This window comes from Cheilinus undulatus, linkage group 1 (genome assembly GCF_018320785.1).
Source record: "Cheilinus undulatus linkage group 1, ASM1832078v1, whole genome shotgun sequence".
Taxonomy (NCBI): Eukaryota; Metazoa; Chordata; class Actinopteri; order Labriformes; family Labridae; genus Cheilinus; species Cheilinus undulatus.
The window spans coordinates 15,089,986-15,114,981 of record NC_054865.1 but is presented as its reverse complement, the minus strand read 5'-3'; the positions used below and the strand labels follow the sequence as shown (position 1 = coordinate 15,114,981).

At 39.1% G+C, this 24,996-nt stretch overlaps 1 protein-coding gene across 1 annotated transcript in view; it reads right to left on the bottom strand.

The window, feature by feature from the left end:
* Window positions 1-4,331: 4,331 nt before the first annotated feature.
* Window positions 4,332-24,996, bottom strand: part of LOC121510594 (synaptosomal-associated protein 25-A-like) — an 84,902-nt gene continuing 64,237 nt past the window's right edge. The window contains exons 5-8 of the mRNA XM_041788688.1: window positions 18,473-18,590; window positions 11,922-12,041; window positions 7,609-7,753; window positions 4,332-5,952 (exon numbers count right to left, since the gene is read on the bottom strand). Of these exons, the coding sequence (XP_041644622.1) occupies window positions 5,884-5,952; window positions 7,609-7,753; window positions 11,922-12,041; window positions 18,473-18,590 (452 nt within the window). The 3' untranslated portion in view covers window positions 4,332-5,883. The remainder of the gene's footprint in view (window positions 5,953-7,608; window positions 7,754-11,921; window positions 12,042-18,472; window positions 18,591-24,996) is intronic.

The following is a 24,996-nucleotide window of genomic DNA, read 5'->3' as shown; positions in this document are numbered from 1 at the left end:
TCAATCATTTAATAGCAATATCAAATTTTCTTTCCTAAAAATCATTACCTACACGTGAGTCTACCTTAGTTTTTTAATCTGGTGCGTTGTGCTGTACAACCTGTATTCCAAAAAAGTTGGGACGCTATGTTAAATGTGAATAAAACAACATAACAGATGTTGAAACTGTGACATTTGATCAATACATGGGAAATATTAATTCATTTTGAATTTGATGGCAAAAACACATCTCAAAAAGTAAAGCCAGGGCCATGTTTATCATTTTATAGCATCTTTTCTTCTTTTAACAACAGTCTGTAAACATCTGGGAAGTGAGGACACCAGTTGCAGGAGTTTTGGAGAGAAATGTTGTACCATTCTTGTCTTGTCTGATGTAGGATAGAATCTTTTCTATTGGTGAAAGATCTAGACTGCAGGCAGGCCATTTCAGTGCCGAGTTTCTTCTACTGTGAAGCTGTGCCGTTGTGTTGGATGCGATATGTGGTCTGGCATTGTCTTGCTAAAATATACAAGGCCTTCCCCAAAAAGGAACTTGTCTGGATAGGAGTATATGTTGCCCTAAAACCTCTATATACTTTTCAGCAGTGATAGCGCCTTTTTCTCTTCCACTCCAGTTGCGCTCATCTGCTTCGGCAGAGGTTTTTAAAAAGGAGCTTAAGACACATCTTTTCAAATTGGCTTTTGAACATCTATAACATTGATTTGGATATATGCAATTGTTTCATGGTTTTTCATATTTTTGATGCTTTGCTGTTGTTTACTTGTTGTATTTTCATTTTAACTGTTGTGAAGCACTTTGTGACATGTTATGTAAAAGGTGCTATACAAATGAAATTTACTTACTTACTTACTGTTAGTTTTTAATGTACTTTGTCCAATTGTGTCTTGAATTGTATATCAGTTGTGTTATTATTTGTTATTTGTATCTTTGGGATGCTGAACTCCTGTCTGCACAACAAATTTATCTTTCAGGGGACTAGTAAAGGACCTTGAACCTTTCCAGATGTATAAGCTGCCCATGCCATACGCACTAATGTAACCCCCTACCGTCAGAGATGCAGGCTTCTGAATTGTGCACTATGGTTCCTTTCTTCTTTAGTCAGCAGGAAACAGCATCCATGGTTTACAAGAATTTAAAATTTTGGTTCATCTGACCACAGAACAGTTTTCCAGTTTGCCTCAGACCATTTTAAATGAGCTTTGTCCCAGAGAAGACATCTACGTTTTCAGAGTGTGTTCACATATGGTTTCTCTTTTGCATGATACAACTGAAACTTGCATTTGCTGATGGCACAACAACCAGCATTGACAGATTATGATTGTTGGATGTGTTCCTGAGCCCATGCAGTGTTTTCCACTACAGAATCATACCTGTTTTAAATGCAGTGATGCCTGACAGCTGCAAGATCAAAAGCCTTTCCCCAGATTCTTTGAATCTTTTGAATATTTTGGACTGTCGATGGTTGTATATTCAGAAGTCTTTTCATTTTTTTTTCTTTTTTTTTTTTTGTTGAGGAACACTTTCTGAAATTGTTCCATAATTTTTAGATACATTTGTTTGCAGAATGGTTATCCTCTGCCCATCTTTACTTCTGAGAGACTCTGCTTTTGTGAAATGCTCCTTTTATACTCAGTCATGTTACTGCCCTGTTGACAGTTAACCTAGTTAGTTATAATATACTCCTCTAGCTGTTTTTCATTGGTACCACTTAGTTCTCCAGTCTTTTGCTGCCCTGTCCCTACTTTTTTGAGGATTGCTGCTGACATCAAACTGAAAATGCTCTGAATCATAATTTTGCCCAGGGCACCAAAATGGCTACGGCCGGCTCTAACCGCAGCATCCACAGTGTTACCAAAATACCTAATAAAAAAAAAAAACAAAAAACTATGCAGTTAGACAAAGTAGTAATTAGCCAAAGAAAACATCAGCAGAAATCTTATTTGTATAAAGAGAATTATCTAGAATAGTCAGGCAAACAAAACTATTTATTATCAATAAAGCAAATATAAAACTAAAAATGACTCCTACAAGATGTATAAATAAGGCTGCATTACCCCTGGATTATAAACAGCTTCCAATTATACTCAGTTTGAAATGTTGGTTTGTGTATTTATGTTTGAACTTTTGTTTTAAAGAAGCAGAGGATCATGTGGCCTTAATTCAATGCACTTGGTGTGAGTCATGCCCCCAAAACAGTATACCATATATATATTTCCCATAATGCAACTTGATAGCATCTTTTTTTAGACTCTGCCTCCGTGATGAGCAACCATCTTTCAGACGTCCTCTTTTTTTAAAACTTTATCTGTTATTAAATTTGAAACCTAAGTGAGATGGCATGTTTCCTCAGAATTCAAACACACTCTACATTATTGAAGAGGAGAAAACCACCCATTAACATCACTGTCTACTGCTGATAGTTGTGTCTCACCAGCAGGGGGAGCTCTTCGTTTAAAAAAGCACTGAAGCGATCTGAGTGTAAGTTGGTGTTTTCATCGGTGCATAAGCAAAAAACGTTTATAAAACCTGCGTGTGACGGACTGAAGGTCTACATATTCCCTAAGGATGTTATTGTAGGCTGAAATTCACGTTGTACCTAAAAAATGCACATTTTAATTTCTGTTGAATAACTTTGATGATCATTGCATGTTGTGTGTATCGTCCTGCATGGGCAGGCCTGTAACCAAGGTATAGCGGATTACTGTGTAGTGTGTGTATGTGTGTAGTCTTAGTGACGTGGTAAACTGTAATCCGGTCTAAGCCCAGGGCAGCCTGCAGTAGATGTCCATTAGTGTAATGTGCTGCAGCACATCATTCGTTCTCTGTCCCTCTCAGCCATCTCAGTCTTTACTGTTTGTTTTTCCACGGGTTTCATGCTACACACGAGGGCTTTACACACAAGTGTTCATAATGCACATTTGAACCATTTTACCCCAGTTAAAGAGCAAGATACCACTGGTCAGGATAAGCCCTGTGACCTCTGACTCTCCTGTGGGAGGGGCGATGAGGAGAACACGTTTTATTACGTTTGCTCATCTTAACACATAATAAAAATCACTGATGTTGCTGAGTGATTTGTGAGTTGTACACTCTAATTGTGGCTGCAAAGAAGTGTTGATATTGGGAATAAATGTTGTAGCTCTTACAGCGATAGTAAAGCAAAGTCATGTCAGTGGCACATGGTGGGGATGAAGACTGAACCATTTGTCTGTCAGTTAAAGACATTTTTATCTCCCTTGTTTAGACTAAATTTCAGCACTTTAGTGAAGCCTGTATTCTTTTTAGTTACACTTTATACTTTATTTAGGTTCCCTTTTAATCAAGCTCGTTCTTTGTGTGCCTTGTATTTTTATTCCTTCATGTCAAATAAATAAATAAATTAGGAGTAAAAAACTATTCCTCCACCCACAGGGAGATTTGGTTCACACTGTCCGTAAAAGTTGGTTCCTCTTGATTCCAGTGGATTTTTTCTTCTCTGAATACATTAACCACCCGTGTCCTGAAGTAAAAACTAATTTGGCTGCAGGTTTTCAATCATCTTCTACATCCACTCATGACTCGGTCACAAGAGTTCTTATATTTATAGATGACTCATACAGATGAAGATTTTATACTGAGCATGTATAACTAAACTGAATGAAATTAATCCTAATGTGTCAGATCTGCACATAAGGACAAAATTATAAGGCCCATCCATGAACATTTCTGTTTTTTTTAAAGTATTTCCCCAGACACCAGCTTTTCCAAACATCCTAGTTTTGTTTTGGATGTTTACAGTATTTTACTTTGCACACAGAAACAAAATTATTTCATAAAAACAAAAAAAATTTACCAGGGTTTACAGAGCCATAGCACAAACAACTGTTGGGCAATGTTTAAAAAAAACAACTAAAAAACTTTGTATTAATCAAAGTTTAGAAAATCAACTTAAATTGGGGGTTATCTTCCAATTTACACACAGTATAAAAAGTCCAGTTACGGGGGTGGAGGGTAATAATTTCGTCATCATCTGTAAACTAGCTTAGCAACAACTGGTGAGAAGCACTCACAGAATGAGGCTGTTGATTAACACAGCTTTCTGTTTTACACAGCCATCTTTAGTGCGAACGACTTAACAATACTAACAGCTTTACTTTCTCCAAATTAAATAATTCAGCATGTGTCAATAACAATAGAATTTGCTTTGCCTTTAAAAATGCATTTACTCTTTATTTTCTCCCTGATTTGTTCCTCCTTCAGGTATCGTCGTCATACTTACTGTCTTCATTCTTCTTTTTTCTCCACAGTCCACACCAGCATTAAAACAGAACAAAAGCAGAGTTTGGTTCTACAGTTATGATGGTTTTATTGGCATTTTCCAAGGTTTAATTTACAGTGGTGATCACAGTCTGGAAAGGTAAAGAGACATGAAACAAAAAGAGTGGCACTATTGCAGATAAATAAGAGCCCCTCCTCTGTGTGGCCTACATACGTAGCATGCGGTTGCCATGTTAGGATATTTTTTGCCTGGATAGATGAATTATTCAGTGTCTTCTAGCAGCGGATGGACATGCATAACACACTTGAAGCAGGACTTTATATTGAAAGGGTTGAATCATGGGTAAAGGAGTCTAGCCTGGTGTGATAAAGGAGTTGGTGTGTGTTGAACTCTGAACTCTAACTAGGCTCCACATCCTTTCAGTATCAATCCCAACACTGCAAAACACAAGTCTGAACAAGTAAAGTGTCTGATTTCCAGACAAAAATAACTGATTTTTCTTTTCAGAAGCCACATTTATCTAAAAAGGCCAAAAAAACATCTTTTTTTAAGATATAAAAAGCTTGCTACAATGACAGATACTTTTTCTACTAGCAATTCAGGCCTTGTTTTTAGCCTTTTACAGCTTGAAAAATGATGTTTATTTGGACTTTTTAGATGAATGAGGCTTTTGTTAAGCCTAATGAGATATTTTTGACTAGAAATTAGACGTAAACGCTTGCTGAGATATGACAACTTGTAGTGAATGTCTGCGGTTATGGTTAATGCCCGTTGGTTCCTTCAACAGTGCTACTCAGACCACAAACAATTTCACATATTTGCATTTACTTTTAGTCTTATGGTGCAGGTTTAATGGATCCAAACAGATCAGTTGCTTTTGGATGGACAGATTTGGCTCCCTGAGGAAAAGGTGTATACAATCAATCATGGCATCAAATTGCAATAATACTGCTCTTGGTAAGAGTAAGCTAACAGTCAGATCAATAAGCCATTTCAGGCTCAGGTACTTTCTAACTATATAATTTATCTACAATAAATGACTTTGTATTTAAACAGTGGCCTTGTTAAGAAGCTGTGAGGGCTGCATGTTCACTATATTCACTGCATATCACTGTGGCCTCATCAAATAGCATCACGACATCACAACAGAGTGAGTCTTACATTGACGACAGCATAATACTGACATTGGGACATGTTGGAACAGGGTGTACATACAGTTTATATTACACACAGACTTAAAAAAAGTGTGATGAAGAGAACAAGACAAATGATCTAGATCAATGTAGCCATTTAAGAAGCACTATGTACAGTGTGGAGAGGATTCCAGTGGACAGAACTATAATTTATTAACAAAATCAAAAGAGCAACAACACAGAACATCACCGACAACGAGGAGAAGAAGGGAGGGAGGTGATGGGCAGGGTAGAGAGGGATGTATGATATGTGCATGTGTGCAAACCTCTACAAGTTACACAATAAAAGCATGATGCTGCAGCGCCTACTGTCGAGCATAGGAATCGGGCACTGGCTGTTGGTGTCGGGGGCTGGGCTGGGTTTAGTTGGTGTTGTTATTCTTAGGGTGATAAGGGTTAAACGGGGATGAAAGCACTTTTTTTGAAGCAATTTAGCCACTGCCCAACATCTTTGTAGCACGCTGGTTGGCCTCATCAATCCTGGTCTTGTTGGAGTCGGCCTGAAAGAGAAAAGGACAGTCTGTTGGTAGAGGTAACAAAAAATATGCAAAGATTAAACCATATATACCAGTAGCCTTCATAGTTTCAAAGAGGGGGCATTTTCTCTTATGTCCCTGTCAGCTAGGAAGTCATGTAAACCTAAAGGTCACATATTCTGTCCCTTTAAGACAAGTTTATATTGGACTCAAAAGTCCTCAAAATATGCTTGTGAAGTTTGTTGCTGAAAAAACACTCCATTATTGGATTTTTGCACGTCTAAAAACCCTCTGTCTCAGCCCTGCTCAAGACAAGCTGTTTCTGTAGTGTTAAATCTTAATTAGCTATCTGACTCCACCCCCTGACCACACCCCTCTCAGGAAATGGATGTGGCTTAATGGATGTGGCTCTCCAGGATCAGGAGAGGAGAGGGGAACTTTCTTCCAAGGGGTGAGGGCCAAACGAACCTAGGGGCGATGCTAACTCCACATGTGACACAAGGGGAAAATCTGAGAACGGCTTGTTTCAGCACACATTTTCGGAAAGGTGGACAAATTTTACTGAATCTTCCCCATTTCTATTTTTGCATCTCCCTCTTTTTATTGTCTTCATCTTCCTCCTTTTGCTTTCTACATCTTCCCCTTCTTATTTTCTTCATCCCCCTCTCCTTTTCTGCATTTTCTAATTCTCATTTTCTGTATCTCCCTCTTCTCTCTTTCTGCATCTCCTTCTACTTTCTTTCTCAACCTTCTTTGCCTCCCCTTCTGCATCTCTCTCAGCTCTATCTGCATCTCTTTCTTTTCTCTACATCCATCTTCCTCCATCTCCCTCTCCTTACTTTCAGCATTTTTCTCTTCTTCTTTTGTGTATCTCTACATCTGCTTTCTGAAACAGACCTTTGGAGCACAGCAGTTACATTGCATAACATCAACTGAGCTTCAACCCTCAGTGTGGAGTCAGCAATAAAAGGCCACTTTGTGAAATAGGTGAGTGATCACTGTTGAAGGCTTGCCATGTTTGTATTCAGCCTTGATCAGGTAGAAGGGTTTTATGTGTATCAGGTTAAAATCAAATTTATTTAGGATGCTGTACAAGGCTTGGATGAGTTCTTCTGACCTAAATCAATTTAACACAAGTGACAAGTGCAAAGTCAGAATCTTTCAGACCTTTATGGGAGAGGAGCCAGGCTGAATTAAAGTGGAATGATCCTTTAATGAAGACTGAACTAATGGAGTAAGTACACAATTGGGGGGCTTAACACCCAGATTTTGTCCAATAGGATCTGAATCAGATTTCCTCCATTACTGTGTCAAACCCAGGCTAAATCTGCTCCAAATCAGCACTGCTGCATCCGCTGCCACACAGCCTAATGCCAAGCATGTAATCCATGCTAAATAATCAGCTCAATACTCTATAGATAAGCTGCCATGTCCTCTAGATCTGTAGCTTTCTATCTACTTACTTTATCCACAGCTCTGACTTTTAATTAATGACCTATTTGTGTCTTAAACTAAATATCTTAGCCTGCTCACAGTCTGGGTTCAAAGCATCCTGACTGTCCACTTCACATTAAATGTGAATCTGGCTTGTTTCCCTAAGTTATTATGAATTTTGAGTCATAAAATGGAAACTATATCAACGACAGCTTATCTTCTCCATGGCTGCTTTTTGTACAGTACCTTCTCCATGATCCTATCGATCTGGCGGTTCTGGGTGTCAATCTCCTGACCCATGTCCAGGGCCATGTGACGCAGATTCCCAATGATACCGCCCACCTGCTCAAGGTTCTCATCCATCTCATTCTCCCTGGCATCGTCTGTTACCCTGAAACACACAGGAGGAGAATGTAAGGGTGTTTATTGGCAAAAGAATATGGAAATAACAGGCTTTAAAACACAGAGGCTGCTGCTTCTTTCTCTGTGGACATTCAGCACCATGGACAGCTCCTTAGATCAGTGTTGCTGTTTATTGGGTTTACTCAGGGATTATGTGAACACAAACATACACATTTTCACTCAGATTTCGCCAGAAAGTTGTGCAGCCATCCCTTGAGTACAATTTCCATGTGAAAACAGGTTGAGATGACTTTAGAGCTCAGAAGAATACCTCCACTAGGTTCACCATAAGGGAGAGGGTGGGGCTGGTGACATTTAAAGTCTCTCAACTGGTGTGATCTTTGTGCACAGTACTACAATGATTAATTCTCCTTTGTGTCTGCCAGTATGCTCATTAATACTGTGAACATGTCCAGTTACAGCACTGATATGAAAAAAGCAAAAAGCATGCAATGCTGGACTGCGGCTTGTGTAGCATAAGACATATGTAGCAATTCCGGACGATTTCTGGGATAGGTAGTCCTGAAAGCCTTCAGAAAAGTGAGCATTGTAAAACAGCTCCTGAAAGTCCTGCTTTCTGAGGTGGTGAAAAACCTCAGCAAGAGGAAGACAATGTTCATACTTGGGTTACTTATTAAAAAGCCCTGCTTGGAGTGTTTAGAGCAGTGGTTTTCAAATGTTTTTGTCCAAGGCACTCCTAAGATTATGCCAGACTCTCAAAGCACGACACATCCATGAAAAATAGCCTCTTTAGCCCATTTTACAATACCTTAAGTTGTGGCATAGTTTGTAGTGATCATATATGGTTGAATACATTTCATTGGCACACATAGACTTGCTTACAGGTACACCAGTATGCTTTGACACACCACTTGAGAATTGTTGTTTCAGAGGGTGCCCTCCCACCTTAGTAGAACAAAATAAAACAATCTGGAATTGTAAGATGCCTAAAGATACACTATATGGACAAATGTATTTGGCCACACCTGTTAATTATGTATTCAAGTGATACAAATGGTCGATCTGAAGAGCCCAGCAACAACCGTCATGGATGCCAACTTTGCAATAAGACAATTCATGAAAGTCCATCCCTGCTGGATGTTCCAAGGTCAATTGTAAGTGATAATTAGAAAGTGGAAGCATTCAGGAACAACAGCAACTCAACCATGAAATGGAAGACCGTGTAAAATCATAGAGCTGGGTGAACGACTGCTTCCACAGCTAAAGAGTTCTGAAAATTCCACTGGCGATGGGAGCTTTATGGAATGGGTTTCCATGACCAGGCAGCTGCATGCAAGCCTCACATTACCAAGTCCAATGCCAGGTGTCAGACGGAGTGTTGTAAGTCACACCGACACTGGACTGTGGAGCAGTCGAAACATGGTCTGTGGAGTGACGAATCACGCTTCTCTGTTTGGCAGTCAGATTGGTGAGTCTGGGTTTGGTGGATGCTGTGAGAACTAACCTACCTGACGGCATTGTGCCAACTGTGAAGTTTGGAGGGGTAGGGATAATGGTATGGAGGCTCCTTGTCTCCAGTGAAGGCCAATCTTAATACTTCAGCATACCAAGATATTTTGGACAATGCTATGCTTCCAACTTAGTTGCAGCAGTTTGGGGAAAGCACTTTTCTATTGACTGTGTCCCAGGGCACAAAGCAAGGACTATAAAGAAGACATGGTTTGATGAGTCTGGTGTGGAAGAACTTGACTGGCCCACAGAGCCCTGACTTCGACCTCATTAAACACCTTTGGGATGAACAGGAATGGAGATTTTTTTTTTCTTTTTTTTTTTTTTGGGGGGGGGGGGCATATTGATCTGTATTTCTTTCCCTTAACGTACAGCACTTCGGTCAGCTGCTGCTGTTTTTAAATGTGCTATCTAAATAAACTTTGATTGATTTTGACTGATAAAAAAGGACAAAAAGTAAGTTAAGTTTTCGTCAAAATGAATAAAACTAGACTAAGGGCGCACTCACACTAGGCCATCCGTACCGTGCCTAGGCCCGTTTCAGCCTGAAGTCCCGTACGTTTGTCCGGTGTGAGTGCAATCGTTCCATGCTTCGGCGCGGCACGCTTCGCAGCCCCGGTACGGATGGACGAGGTGGGCCTAAGCACGGCACGGATGCATATGAAGGAGCACAAGCGCGGGAATGTGACGTAGCGTCAAGTAACAACAAAAGGACCCGCCCCAGAGCAGAGGTAGCAGCTGCAGAGACAGCAGGATTTTTCAAGAGAGAGAGGAATATGTATTTTGTCTCACTGTATTTCATCAAGCTACAAACATTTTATAAGAGCTGAAGAATTTAACTTCGCACAGCTCCACGGCCTCTTTCTAATGGATCCCAGTCCAGTCCACATTTCTGACCAGTTTCAAACAAAGTCAGGCTTTACTGACTGTAAGAGGTTTTTTAATTTGTGAAATAAAACTTCTTCCCTTGTTTTAGTGACAAACAGCAGCTCACAGGATAACAAACACCTTTCATCCTCCGTGCGTAAAGGAGAGTGCCAAATACGCGGACAAGAGTGTGCCGGTTAATCTCACGGCTGATTTAACCTCTCTCATTAAAAAAAACAAAAAAAAACAAAACATAATACCAAAGTATCATCCACTGAATTAACTTACCTCTAATTCTATTTCATGTCACCAAGCAGTGAAATTGGGATCTTGATCGCTGACTTTTGTACGGAACATCATTTATTAATCCTGAGGCGCATTCACTTCCAGCTCTCATCAGAGGGTTAAAATAGCTCTCGTCACCGTTAAAAACATCTTTTATCTGAACATTTAATCCTGCTCTGAACACAGACTGTCCGGTGACATGAGAGCTTGTTTGGTGCAGCACTGAAAGGCATCCAAACGCAGACAAAAAGCTCAGTTCAGGGCGCGTAAAATAATTCCACGGGGATTTAGATAGTACACTGACACGCAGAAGAGCAGCTGTAGGGGCTCATATGAGATAAAAAGTCCAGGTTTGTAGCTATTCTGCCTCTCAGCTGCAAAGAGTAGGGACCCCAGGATTGTCAGGGAGCATAGAACACACTAACATGATTTGGTACCAGATTTAGCCAAGAAAATAAATGCTTGGACTAAAACTGAAGACAAAAATGTGAGGACTTTTTTTAGTCTAACACTAGGCTTAAACTAAAAAGGATAGAAATGACTAAAATGTGACAAAAACTAAAATGCATTTCATTTTAAGGCTAAAACTAAGACTAAAATTAAAAATAGCTGCCAAAATTAATGCTGCAAAATGCCCACAAAAACACTCCAAAATCTTATGGAAAGCTTTCCAAGGCGAGTGTAGGCAGTTGTAGCTACAAAATGGGGACCAACTCCCAGCTTGCATGTGGAGGAGACTGCCCTGCCTGCTCAGGGATGCTCTGTGTATGTGCATAATGACAGTGTTGAAGAAGAACCAATGAACTCTGCACCACCTATTAAACAAACAACTGAATCAGCTTGGAGATGCATACTGTTACATGAAATTGATTGCAAAATCCTGTTTTGACATGCTTTTTAAGCACTCGTCTGTTACTCCTCCTCACAGAAACGTTGACCCCAGAAACACGGAAATAGTATGGGAGGTGTGGAGACAGGAGCAGAGGGGGGAGAGCATTTGTTTTGGTCTGAAAATCTGCTCTGAAAGCTGCATCACAGGCCTTTAATGCTCTGCTATCCTTAAAAAGTTATTTTTGCTGGACCCCTATTAGCTGTGAAGCTTTGGTTATAAAATACCTTCAGATGACAGTTAAGAGTAGAAATATTTCAATGAAAAGACTTCTGACTCTACACTGTTTTATCAGGGAAATTAAAAGCATTTAGAAGGTTGGAAGTAAGTGGAATATTTAATTTCCAGCAAGCATCTGTTTTTAAATATATAGTTTTATTGTTGCTTTATGAAAACTGTCTATAGATGATGCAGAATGTGTCCTGTTCTCCTATAAGTCTGTAAGCCTCTAAACTTAGCAACACAGAGTGTGGAATCAAAGGGTCAGCAACCCACCTCCATTAATGTGGTGTAATGTCAAAAGGGCTACCGAGGTCCTATATAATTTCCTATAATTATAGACTGAAGAGTATCACACACACACGGGCAAACACAAGCACTTATTCAGACACAGAAGAAAGCTCACCACCTCCACACAAACACATACCTGCGGATAAAGCCCCCACTGATGGCCATCTGTTCACGCTCATCCACCACTCGAGCACCGGGCTGGCTGTTCACCACTCCATCCTGGTTCCCTCCCCAGGCCTGGCCCCCGCCCTTAATCCTACACACATACAACACAGTCAGAGCCAGGGCCACTACTGCAGTGAGGGTTTGTGGGTGTTTTTATTTGTTTGTGTGTTTGTGGCATTTATGAGATGAGGTGTATGGCATGTTTGTTCATTTGTGTGTGCTCTGGAGCATGAATGTGAGTTTGCAAGTCTATTCAAAATTTAAACATGTACAGTAAAGCATGTTTGAAATACAGCGCATAAAATAATGTTAGGAACGAGTATGGAGGCCCTGAAGGTCAACTGCAAAAGCATTTCACTGGTGAAGAAATCCAAAAAAAAAACCAAATCTTTAAAAAAGAAAATGAAAAAAGAAAGAAAAAATAAACACATATGTTTCACAGCACAGAAAAAAAATCTCCTGATTGATAAAACAAAAAGAAGAAAAAAAATCAATGAAAATCAAATAAATTGGTGAACTGCAAATGCATTTGTTGAAGTCTAAAAAATATGCCTCAATAAAAAGTGATTCTGAGTGCAAAAAAGGCACAAAAATTTCAATAAGCAAAATAATTTTTTGGAGGTAGAAAAAAAATTACATTTCTGAAAGAAAAAAATTGCAAAAATAATAAATTAAATCTATATATTTCTTACATATTTCATTAAAATGATCTAATTAACAAAATGTGAAGGAATATTGATGATGTAAAAAAAAATGTGTAATAAAAGACGAAAGTGCACACAAGAAAAAAAGGAAAAAGAAACAGAATTAAAATCATCTTTCATAGGCAACACACTTTTTTGAAAGTACAAAAAACCCTTCTTGACAAAAAAATGTCTTGAAAATGCAAAAAAAAGAGGAAAAATAGAAACAGAAAAAAAAATTCCATCAAAAAATGTGAAAGAATTACATTAAAAAATGTGTGAAATGCAACAGTATAATGTAATAATGTAACAGTAATATAAAGCATACAGAATTAAAAATAAAATCACAAAGGAAAAAAAGCAGAAAAAACATAAACAAAAATATTGTAGCTAATTTTTTTGAAAGTAAAAAAAAACAAAACAAAAAAGTTTTACTAAATACAAAAATAGTTCCTGAACCGAGAGGCATTTTGTTGGACACACACTCAAAAAACCTGTTTGCTATTGCAGAAACATTTAATGTTACATAATTTCTTGTGAAATATAAAACAATTAATGAAACACAAAAACACTTTATGAACTGGCTTTTTTCATGAATTATTGTTTTATCAACTAATGTTTTTGTCTGTATATCATAATTAAAAAAATTTGCATCAACAAAAATGTTTTTCCAGTTGACTCTTAGGGCCGCCATAGTCAAGCCAATTACATAAATCAACATGCCAGCCACGTATGTTTAGAAATACATACATGCATTTGCAATCTGCTGCTTCATAATTGATCTAACATGCAGATCAATTGAACCTGAGCACAACCAACTCATGCAGTATGTGCTTTGTGCTTCCTTCAACTTTTTTTCACAAGCACATACAGAAGAACACAAACACAGAACATAACAATGAGACTGTGGACACAGAGACACAAACATGTAAACATGCAGACTGAGAGGACATGCAGGGCAGAAACATGTAAACATGACACAGGGAGGGAGAAACACGTAAAAGGAGCGGGATCAGACACATGCTGTATCTATTAAAAGAAAACCAAAGAGGTTAGATCCATGTAAAAACAAAACAACCCCCCACCATTTTAACAAGCAAACAGTGATGACTTTGCATGCAAGACAGCCCTTCATTTCATGTGGATGTGTAAGAACACAGGATAATACAGTCAAATAGGCAGATTGTGCTTTTATTATGTTTAGAGAAGCTGACCAGAGGAGCTCACCACTTTGGACACAGGCTTTTAACACATTTGTGCTTTTCATTGTCCCCCCCCCCCCCCCCAGTTACGTACAACAATGTTGTCTAAATGTGGTGAACCGCGCCGATCAGCTGCTCCAGACAGTTTATAACAACAAGTGAGAATTATTTCTCTCATGCTATTTGACCCAGGGCTGCCATATAAAGAGTCTACATCAGATGAAGCACATGACATAACCACAGGATTACGTAACACGTGTTGTATGAGAGGGAGGACCAGAGAGCTATAGAATAGACAAGATCTGAATCCAAAACAGTCTGAAAGCAGGACCAGAATGGAGACAAAAAGCTCCTTCAAACCTTCATACAAAATAAAAAAAAAGTTCAAAACAAAATGGGGAAGTATACTATCTTTAAAAAGGGACAACAGCTCCTACAGACTGACGGCTGTGGTGCAAATAAAGCAGATTAGTGGCATGCGCTCATATCGAGCTCCTTTTCAGGCCTGCTTTAGGGAAAAAAAAACAAAGACTTGTCAACTGTTAAAAAGTCTAAGAATGATTTCAAATGGCAAAAAAGGAAAAGTTAGCATTCTAGTTAAAAAAAAAAAGTAACACACACAGTGTTAAATGTTCTTTGGTTCATTTAAAGCGGTATCTTAAGATGACATCCAAAAAAGGAAATTTTCACTTACACGTTAATTTAAATACAATGGTTCAGTTGCCAGTGTTCTGAATAATTTAACACTTTTTGGAACCTCATGTCTATGGTCTAAAAAAGAACGGACACTTAGAAAAATCTGTTATTTATTTAATTGTGAGGTAATAGAAAAAGCACTGTCTAAATCGCACAAACACGTTGATACTGTATTGCTATCTGTATGCAATTTAGACAGCATGCAGGAGTTTGACTGCTTTTTGGTAACTAAAAACAAGCAGCCACCCAAAACTAGCTGCTTTGGACTCCTATTAATGTTGCTGCGATATAAAAAAAAGGTAATGATATTGTTTGATTTTTACTAGAATCATGTCAAAGTCTTAAATTCTGATAATGGGACAACCCTCAAAAAGTAAAGTTGATGTTTGTAACACCTGCAAATGTGATAACTCCCCACAAACATAACAAACCACAACACAGTACATATCTGCAGATTTTGATTTAGTTATACCACAAACATGATAAATTTCCCATAAACAAAACAGCAGATGCCTATGAAATGCCCATTATTTTACATTTGTGGGAAGATAAAAATCACAGTCTCTCAAAACTGAATTAACTTCCCTCAAATGTCATGTGAACTTAAAAATCAAAGTTCTGGTCATAGTTGTTTGTTGGCCCCTTTTTACAACTGCCAGTGGGTTTAAGTTAGCTTCAGCTCAAGTCATAAATAAAAATTAAGTCTTGGTGATTTTTTTGTTCACCATGAAACAGGAAGTTTTTCTTGTCCAGAGTCTTTAAACACGGGTACAGCCATGATTCTTAGCACAACAATTTAGAACAAGAAAGGAAGAAGATTGAAATCAGTTTTGAAAAATTTTAATTTTCAATGTTTATATGACATTGAGAGAGAAAATTTAAAATTTTAAAAGATTTAAGAGATTTTTACACTACCACAAACATAATAAAACCCTGCAAATGTCAAAAGTTTTACATTTTAGGGAATTTTGATTTTTATGTTTGCAGTAGGCAACAGGGATTACATTTGTGGGATTATTACATGAAAAACTGCTGATTTGTATTATGTTTGAGGGTAGTTATTACATTTGCAGTTGTAACAATGGTTTGCATTGACTTATTTTAGTATCAAGTCATTCATCATTCAAACTGTTTGTAAAACACCTTTCCTTGTCTTAAGAAAAGCTTTAATGTGAATTTGTCAGCCACTTGTATTTTCTATAGCTCTGAGAGTGATTACAGTAGATGTTTGGGTCCCAGAGTATAGTTTGCCCAGACATGACTCAGTGGCCAGTGTTTGGCTGTTCAGGGCCAGAGATCAGATCACACAGGAGTTTGGCAAAACTAGCATTCAAGATCTAAACCTTCATATCAATGTTTTTTTAAGACCAACAAAGGATTAAAGAACTTGAATATTAAGAATATTGCTTGTAATTATGGAGCAAGTTTGCCTCACTCTTGTATGATATTTCAATATGTAGGATATTTCCAAGGGAGGAGAGGCAAGGGCCATTTGAGATATCCTAGTAGTTTGAAGGTCATATTAGACACTGCAAAAACTCAAATCTTTACTATCGTATCCCTCTAATTTCTAATCAAAGTATGTCATTACAGCTTTTTAAAGCCAAACTGACCTGAAAAGTTCAGATACGTATCTTGTCTCTTATTCTCAAGTGAATTTGGCTTGTAGAAGGCATAATGAGTTATATTTTGACTTGATATTAGATGAATACACTTACAGATGAACAAGATTTAAGTTTTTGTGGTGTTAAATGTATTGTTTTGCTCATCTGTGATGAGATTACATGTTGCACCAACTTCACATGTTTAATCACAGTACAAAGAACATCTTAGCCTACATAAAGGTGCAGGATGCAGTTCTGGAGAAACATTGCTTTACTTGAACTCAGAGCTCAAATATTACACAACAGTAAGTGTGCTTTGGAAGTTTTGAAGGTGCATTGAATTGCAGTTTTCTTCTTATCTGCATAAATTGGGCTAGATTGTTAGCTGCTTCCTCATTGACATGGAGGAGAAGCACAGATTAATTTGATCAGATTACAAGGGATTAGAATTGCATATCCGACCTTTGAGGCTTTCTTGTAATGTAGTCTGCTCATTTGTACCGTGACACATATTGTCTTTCTTGCAGGGGGTTTGATGAGACAGTTAATTTTCCTTTCATGTTTTCTGAGCTGAATATGAAGCAATCATCAGAGAACACCTAGCTTGTTGTTGGAAGCATACATGAGGAAACAGATAGCCTGACTCTGACAAAGATCAACCTCAGAAGACACTTATATTTGGTTCAATTTGTGAACAAACGAGTTAAATGCACCCCTAACAGTGCTGCAAAACAGACAGGCTATGTGCTCCGGTGCATGTTGCATGTATTTAAATGAGTGGACTTTTCCACTGTAGGTAAGAAGGTGATTAAGAACCAGAGCACTTTCTGGTAAAAATGAAATCCATGTTGTTAATCTAAAAAATTATGCACAAAGGAAAAAAATCACTTGCTCAATGGCATAGAAGTTTTAGCAGGTATACTTTCCAAAAATCTCTATGTCAAAAGGCCTTTCAGTGCAGAGCTCTGCTAACGTTTTGATTCTACAACCCTGTGCACTTTTGAAAATCAGTATACTCCATGAATTGCTCCCTCAAGAAGTAGCAGATAGTAGGCACTAGTGACAGGCAAATCTTTCATAAATAATTACCTTTATTAGCTTCTAACAGAGCCATGCTAACTGTTTAACCCTTGTTTTCTCTTGTGCTAAGCTACTTGTTCTCTGACTCCAGCCACATATTTACGATCAGACATGACAGTGGTTTCATCAAACCCGCTGCAAGAGAGACAAAAAACACATTTCCAAAAGCATGATGATAACTTTTCTAATCTAACCCATCACATTTCATCAGTTTACATGCATTTGACTGTAAGAGCATTCTGCAAGTGGGTCTTAAAGGGATAGTTCATCTTTTATAAAGTGGGTTTGCATGAGGTATTTGTCAGTAGTAAGTGAGCCACAGGAGATGGTGGCGAGAGCAGCACCTTTAAGGAGAGAACAGCCAGAGTACTCGGTGGCCAGGATGTACATCAGTGCAGATAGGGTTGGTGTTTAAAGTGATTTAGCTCAGTTTAAGATGAAGAGGCTTAAAAGTCAATGGTATACAATAAGTGACAGCTATATTTAAACATTTTTCAGCACTTTACTGTCCTTTACTGTGTTACCCTAACAGACCTTCTTTTTTCCATAAAGTCAGCTTAATTCAGTTGCAAATCTGACCCAGTCTGTAGTGATGTACAGCCTAGTTTCCAGGCTGGTTCTCTCGCCGGTCTCTCCTTTAAGGGTCCACAATGACCAGCATCTCCTGAGGGTGATATTTACTACTTATGAGTGCCTAATACAACCGCACTTAAGTGTGAACTATCACTTTAATGTAATCATTTAAAACATGTAAAATGTCAACATAAATAGTTCACTTGATAGCAGAAAAGTTGATACATTCAAATGAGTCGTTTAGTGGAGAAGGCAACTAGTTGATTTGATCTTTGGTTGGACTTTGATCGCAGCATGAAGCGTCATGCTGCAGGGTGTTAGGGGAATGGAAGGGTGGGGTTCAGGAGGATGGAGGGTGCTGGGCCCAGATCCCCGGTGATGCTGCTACCTGCTGGAAGAGAGTGTCTCATCCAATGTTTAATGAAGGGCTTCTGAGGACAACAGCCATGCTAATAAAGTGCATCAGATGTGTTCATGCATGCACACAGTCTTTCATGTTAAGAACCAAACACTCCCACGCATGCATGCAGTGCTGGTGCCCGCTCAGAGTGCGTGTTGTCGTATGGGCCTTTCCGCTCACACCACAGTTCAGCATGCTCTACACACCAGAGGCAGGCGCATGGATAGAGAGGCAGGAAGGCAGGCACTGAACACATGCAGTCAGGCGATACAGGCAGCACCTACTTGTTACAGGGACATGAACATAGACCACAGAACTGTCCTAGATTGTTCAAATTCTTTTCTGCATCCTTCATGTCCTTATTGATTTGGTCCATCCCCTCCTCGATGCGCTCCAGTTGCTCTGATTACCAACACATTGTCATTTTTCCAGCACAAGAACGAAAGCACGTGAGAAGAGAAGAGAGGAGGAAGAGGTCGCAGGTGGAAGGGAGGAGTGGAGGGGGCGTAGAGAGGGGAGACAAAGGAGAGAAGACAAAAAAAGACATTGACTGTGACAAGAGAGACATCAGACATCACCACTACCACCACCAGCACTGGACAGGCAAGAGCTCGGGGCTCCTGGCCGGTACCTACTTTTTAATACATGGGCAAATCAGACCACAGCATTGTCCTATATCTTTTAAATCTTTCTCGGCTTCCTTCAGGTCTGCGTTCACCTTGTTCATGCCCTCCTCCACACGATCAAGTTGTTCTGGTGAGGACAAAGGCATGAGAGGAGTGAAATGGTTTGATTTGGATGGTTGGCGCTCTACGCTAGAGTGCAAGAGGTAAAACGTTTCGGGCTTGATGCTGAAAGCAAAGCAGGCAACAAGCTAGAGAGATGCTGGGTAGTAACCAGCACTACCCTGGATTCTACAGTCCTAGTTCCTAAAAAGCCAGGACGTTGTGTATGTGAACAAAAACAGAATGAAAACTGAAATGTCATTGATCTTGGAAATTTTGAACCTGATGCCAGCATTATGTTTCAAAAAAGTTGGGACAATTCTATGCTTTAAAAGTTATTCTTAAAATGATGATGGGGGTCATCTGTTTCGCAGTAGCATCCACAGACAAAGAGTATCATACTCAGTAAAAACAATAGCTGCTGAACTAGACTAGCAGTCAGCCTAGTTCAGCAGACATCAGGGACTGTTGTGTAGCTCAGGTCAGATTCTCATATTAAGGCTCATTTATGCTCTCAGTTTGAAACAAATAAAGATACTGACAGAAGTTTCTGTCCATGCTCTGCATGCTTTCAATCCATGTTCCTGCACTTTTTCTTGAAGCTTACAGGTACAGACCAAATGTTGCAATCTTGAGCCAGCAATGTCGAGCCAACAGTTTCAAACACTTTGAAAAAAAAAATGGCAGAAATTTACTCAGACTTTCTGCAGAAACAATGCCAAATATTGTAGGACTTGTTAGAAACTACAAACACATACAGTGCATTCAGAAAGCATGAAGACCCCCTTCATTTCTGTGTTTTTCTTATTTTGTAATCTGATCCTACAGTCAGAAAAAGATATTTTTCTCTCATTAATCTACACTCACCTTGACTGGAGTCCTGTCATAAATTAAACTGACTGGACATGATTTGGAAAAGCACACACCTCTCTATAGAAGGCTTCGCAGGTGACAATGCATGTAAGAGCAGAAGCCAAGCCATGAGGTTGAGGGAACTGTCTGCAGAGCTCAGAGACAGGATTGTTGACAGGCACAAGTCTGGGGAAGGCTAAAAAATCAGCTGTACTTAAAGTTCCCAAGAGCACAGTGGCCTCCATAACTCTCAAAAGGAAGAAGTTTGGCACAACCAGGACTCTTCCAAGAGCTGGTCGAGCTCAAACTGAGCAAACAGGGGAGAAGTGTCTTAGTAAGAGAGGTGACCAAGAACCTTGATGGTCACTCTGACTGAGCCTCAGAGATCCTGTGTGGAGATGGGACAAAGTTCCAGAAGGACAACCATCCCTGCAGCCCTCCACTGATCCGGGCTTATGGTGAAGTAGAAGCCTCTCCTTAGTGTTAATAACATGAAAGCTCACTTGGAGTTTGTAAATAATGCACTGTATAAAATGTTAGCTCACCGGGACACAGAGAGTACAACAGGAAAGCTGGGCTGAAGGAGCTTTGGAGTTCTGTGTGAGACAGCAACCTCTGCTGGATTATTTTTGTTAACGTCCACCTCAATGCGACAGACATTTGTGGGCAGTTGCATTTAGAATGCATGAATCTATTTTTGTGCATGAAGGAAGCATAAATAAACCTTAAAAAATATCCACTCCATCCAAACAGACAAAGCTTAATATTGAATCACTGGCAGCTCCACGATCTGTAATCCAGGACTAAACAGACTGATAGCAAGGTATGCTGTTGACATCAACTCTTGAGTCTGTTGCCTTCAGAGAGCCAATCAGCAAAATGCCTACAAAATAAGATAAATAAAATATCATGAGTTGTTTCCTCTCAAGCTGCCACAGCAATGTTACATAAACAACATTTAGATATTGAGGCAAAAAGAAGTAACGTCACTAACCTCGTAGGTAACTTTGTTCAATTTGAAATATTTCACCTGAGGTTTTTTTTTTAAGCATTTTGCAACTTTCAAGGTCTTCTTGTTGTCCCAACTTTTTTGAAACAGATCATTGGCATCAAGTTCAGATTGAGGGTCTGATTTTTCAAAAACAATGAAATTTCTCATTTGTAACATTTGAAAAGCCATCTCTGTTATTTTAAACCAAATATGAGGTTTAGATGCTTTACAAGTCATCCCATTCTGATGTGTTTACATTTTAAACAACGTCCTAACTATTTAGAAATTTAGAGTTCATGTTTGACTCAGCTGTTGTGTCCTACCTCCGTCCAAAGCGTCATACACTCTTTATAAGTGTTTCATGAATGTGATGAAAAGCATCATTCAGCATCCACTACCTCCCCCAGACTCAGATGGACACAGAGCTATAAAAAGCTCAGACTCAAGGTCAGCTCCTCTCTCTTCCTCTGCCTGGTTAATGGTTATAGGACAGGAGAGCTGTAATCTCCATCAGAGAGAAGAGGCATGTCGTCTGCCAGGAAAAACTCCTCAGGTTTGATTAGTCACATTGTGCTGAAGAGGGCACACATGATCGTAAAACACTGGTTCAAGAGCCACAACAAGGCCAGTGGGCCTGATGTTTGAGACATTTCTGCAGCTCTGATGAGACGTCCATGAGGAGGAGTCCTCAAACAACGAACTGAAGGAGAGGAGATCTTCAGGTGCTCAACCCTCTGAGGGGAGTCGGCCGTTAGAGGAGGGCTGGATTCACTCAAAACATTTTAACCAAAAATTTGGATGCTAATCCAACAACTCCAAAACGCTCTTGTGGACAAGTTGTGACCTGCACATTCACCACGCTATGAAATAATCATGGAACATTACGAGACGGAGATGTTTTAAAGCTAAATGCAAAGCCGGAACTACACTCCAGGCATGGCTGCTGCACTGTGTCACTCCGCCCAGTGGTTTACTCAAGAAATAGTTCTGAGTATTTGCTTCATGTGTCGTAATGTTACATGATTATACGTTTATATTTCGTAGCGTGGTGAATGTGCAGGTCACAACTTGTCCACAAGAGCGTTTTGGAGTTGTTGGATTGTGCATTTGATGAGTTTGATGAGGGAAAGCCAGAATACCGTCTGCTTACATTGAGTTGGCACAGCAGGTCCGAACTCGGCAGCGGCAATCTAAAAACAGCTTGCACCAACAAGTGAAGGTAACGAACCTATTACTAAGACTATAGGAATTATGGCAATGGGCGAATTTGCCAAAATGTTGAAGTATCCCTTTAAATGTTGATGTGTGGTTCTTATATTAAAACCTGCACATTGTTTCTTTAAACATTCTTACTGTGTTTTATTTCTAAATCCTTATGATTTTGCAGCAGCCTTTTTGGGGGCTTAGATGGTCTTGAAATAGAGGTCTTCATACTCATTGAGATTTCTTTTATGTTAACCCATTAGAGTTCCTTTAATATCCTTTTGCATTTGTCCCTAAGGACAAAAAATGTCTGCTTCCCAAAATTGCTGTGAAAATAATATATTGATATTTTTTTCCACTTTAAATGAGTCAATCTTTTAAAACTACTTCAGCCTGAAACATACACATCAAATATAAATCATTTTTTGTGGACTTTAAACCTTTAAAGGCCAGTGTGTTTATACAACTCCACTGTTTCTATCGAAAAAAAGAAAATATATAAAATACATTTCAAGGAGTATTAGATTATTATCATTATCTGGAACTGAGATTGGTCAATGATTGGCAGCAGCATTGATTTTGCAGTGTCAGATTTGAACTTGTTGTCCAAAAATTTAATTTTCAATGGTTTTCATTGGGACATTTTTGTCGTTAGGGACAAATGTGTCGGTTTTTGTGTAGCTTAGTCATCTTAGGCTAATTTAAGGAACTGAGACAACAATTCTAAAAAAATACGTAAAAATGAATATCCTCTGACAAATTTGAACTATATTCATTTAACACAGCCAAATTTGCTTCAAAATAAAAACACACTGAATGGCACAAAATGTCCCTGGGTTCTCTTAAGGGTTAACTTGATTTTTGATTGGTTAAAGGTGTAACATGTGACATACTGAATAATAATATGCAAAAATGTGATATACCTGATGCAAATATAGTGTGAAATCATGCATTCACCCATCCATCATCTGCACTGTTTGTCCCGTTCAGGGTTGCGGGGGCTGAAGCCAATCCCAGCTGTCACTGGGTGAGAGGCCTGTACTGTTCACAAGTCAATCACAGGGCTGAACAAGCAGTCAGGCTCACATCTACACCTACAGGTAATTTAGAGTCTCTAATTAACCTAATGGGCATGTTTTGGACTGTGGGAGGAAGCTGGAGTACCTGGAGAGAACCCACAACCTCACAGGGAGAACATTCAGTCTCCACACAGCAAGGTCTAGTCCAGCTGGGACTCAGACCTCTGAGTTCATTCTGACAGGACAGTGCTTTCTTCAGCTTGTTTATGTGTCACTCAGAGGCTCACACACCCTCCGTCTCTAACAGTTAGCCCTGCTGCCATGTGGGGGAAGAGAGACGGCCACTCAGGGATGATGAGTGTACAGGCAGAGTAATGCAGCGTTGCCACAAGAGTGCAAGAGAGACAATAGAAAGATTTTCTTCATTAGCGCCAGGCTTCAGCAGTCCATCTCCAAGATAACTTGCTGGGGAAACAAGATGGGACTAAAAGAGAAAACTGACCCTGGAGGTCCAATAAAAAGCCTTTAATTAAAAAAATAATAAACTAGAGTTGCCAGGGTGAATGCAGGGTGATAAATCAGGGCCAATAAGTGCATCAGTCTTCTTAATTTGCGATTCATCACATGCTTTGTTGTCCCTTTCAGCAAACTTTAGTAAAGCCTGTGTGAGTCCCTACAGACACAATGTTGAAAAATTAGTCCCCCTCTGCTCCTTAAAGTCTCATTTCACTTTAAAGAAACTCACACTCAGCTCAGTGGACACGTCAAAAGTCCTCTATATTTTAGGACATCAGAACCTTACCCTTATCTCTTTTTCAATCCACAACAAGTTTCTTTTCTGTGGTTCAGCCCATGTCACAACCTTTGATCCAAAGTTCTTCATTTTATTGCTAAATAAAAGCAGGCCTGTGTTCAGTCAGGAAGTCGATCACCCTTAGTTTTTATGAAGTTTATCAAAAATGGGGAAGGGGGAAGTTGATCACGATTACCTACAGAAATCCATAGATTGATTGCGCTTAAATTTTGTGTTGACAGCCATAAAATAAAGCATACATTGGTAGGGTTTGTCAAACAAGGGCAAAACTAGTTTGTGGAACCTTGCTCTAACCTCTTACAAATGTAAATTTGTTTTTCAAACTATTCACTTCTTAACAAAATGACTACTAATAAGTATAGCACGATATACACTACTGAAAATTTCTGATTCTCAGGATTCTGGTCATGGATAAAACCACCACAGCAGCCACAATTAATACATCCATCAGGCATTTTCCATTAAAGGCTCTCCTGTACTCTCCTGATTATAATATTCCAACAAAACAGCCCTGATGCATCAGAAAGAGTCCACATAGTCTAATTCCAGTCAATTATTATTCAAGAATCAGTTCACATCCATAAAGATCCATGGACTGGTTGGTATAATTTCAAATTTGCTGTTGTTGTTGTTCTCAGTAGCCCACTGTATTTTTATAAATGTATTAGTTATAAATGTCTCTTTTCCAGGCAGTCAGAAGCATTGCCATAAAGAAAAATGACTGCCAACCTCTGACCTTTACAGTGACACCACATCTGACCAGTTGGGACCCTCCGTACTCTGTTTAGAGCCTACAACAGCCAATAAGGGCCTGGGTTGAAGGAAGTGCCCACCCCTCTCTTGTGATGTCATCAGCCCCAACCATATAAGGTCTGGCATACTGCAGTTAACATGAAAATAGTAAAATGAGTATATGTAAACATAAAAATTATATTTCTATGACTTCACAATAACAGGGGTATTTTTTCCAAGCTCATTAGTTATACAAAAAGTGACAAAAATGCATTTTAATGTACTATTTCTGTGCCATTAAGACTGATAGTAATTCTGGACCATGGATTCCTCTAAGCATCACCTTTCCATAGAGATCCAGATGTCTGTATGTTGAAGAATTCAGGAGTAACAGCCATAGTTATAAGCATAAGCCTTTTGTTTACCATGGGTTCTTTGAAGAGTCTCCAACTGGAGAACAGTTGGACTTTTT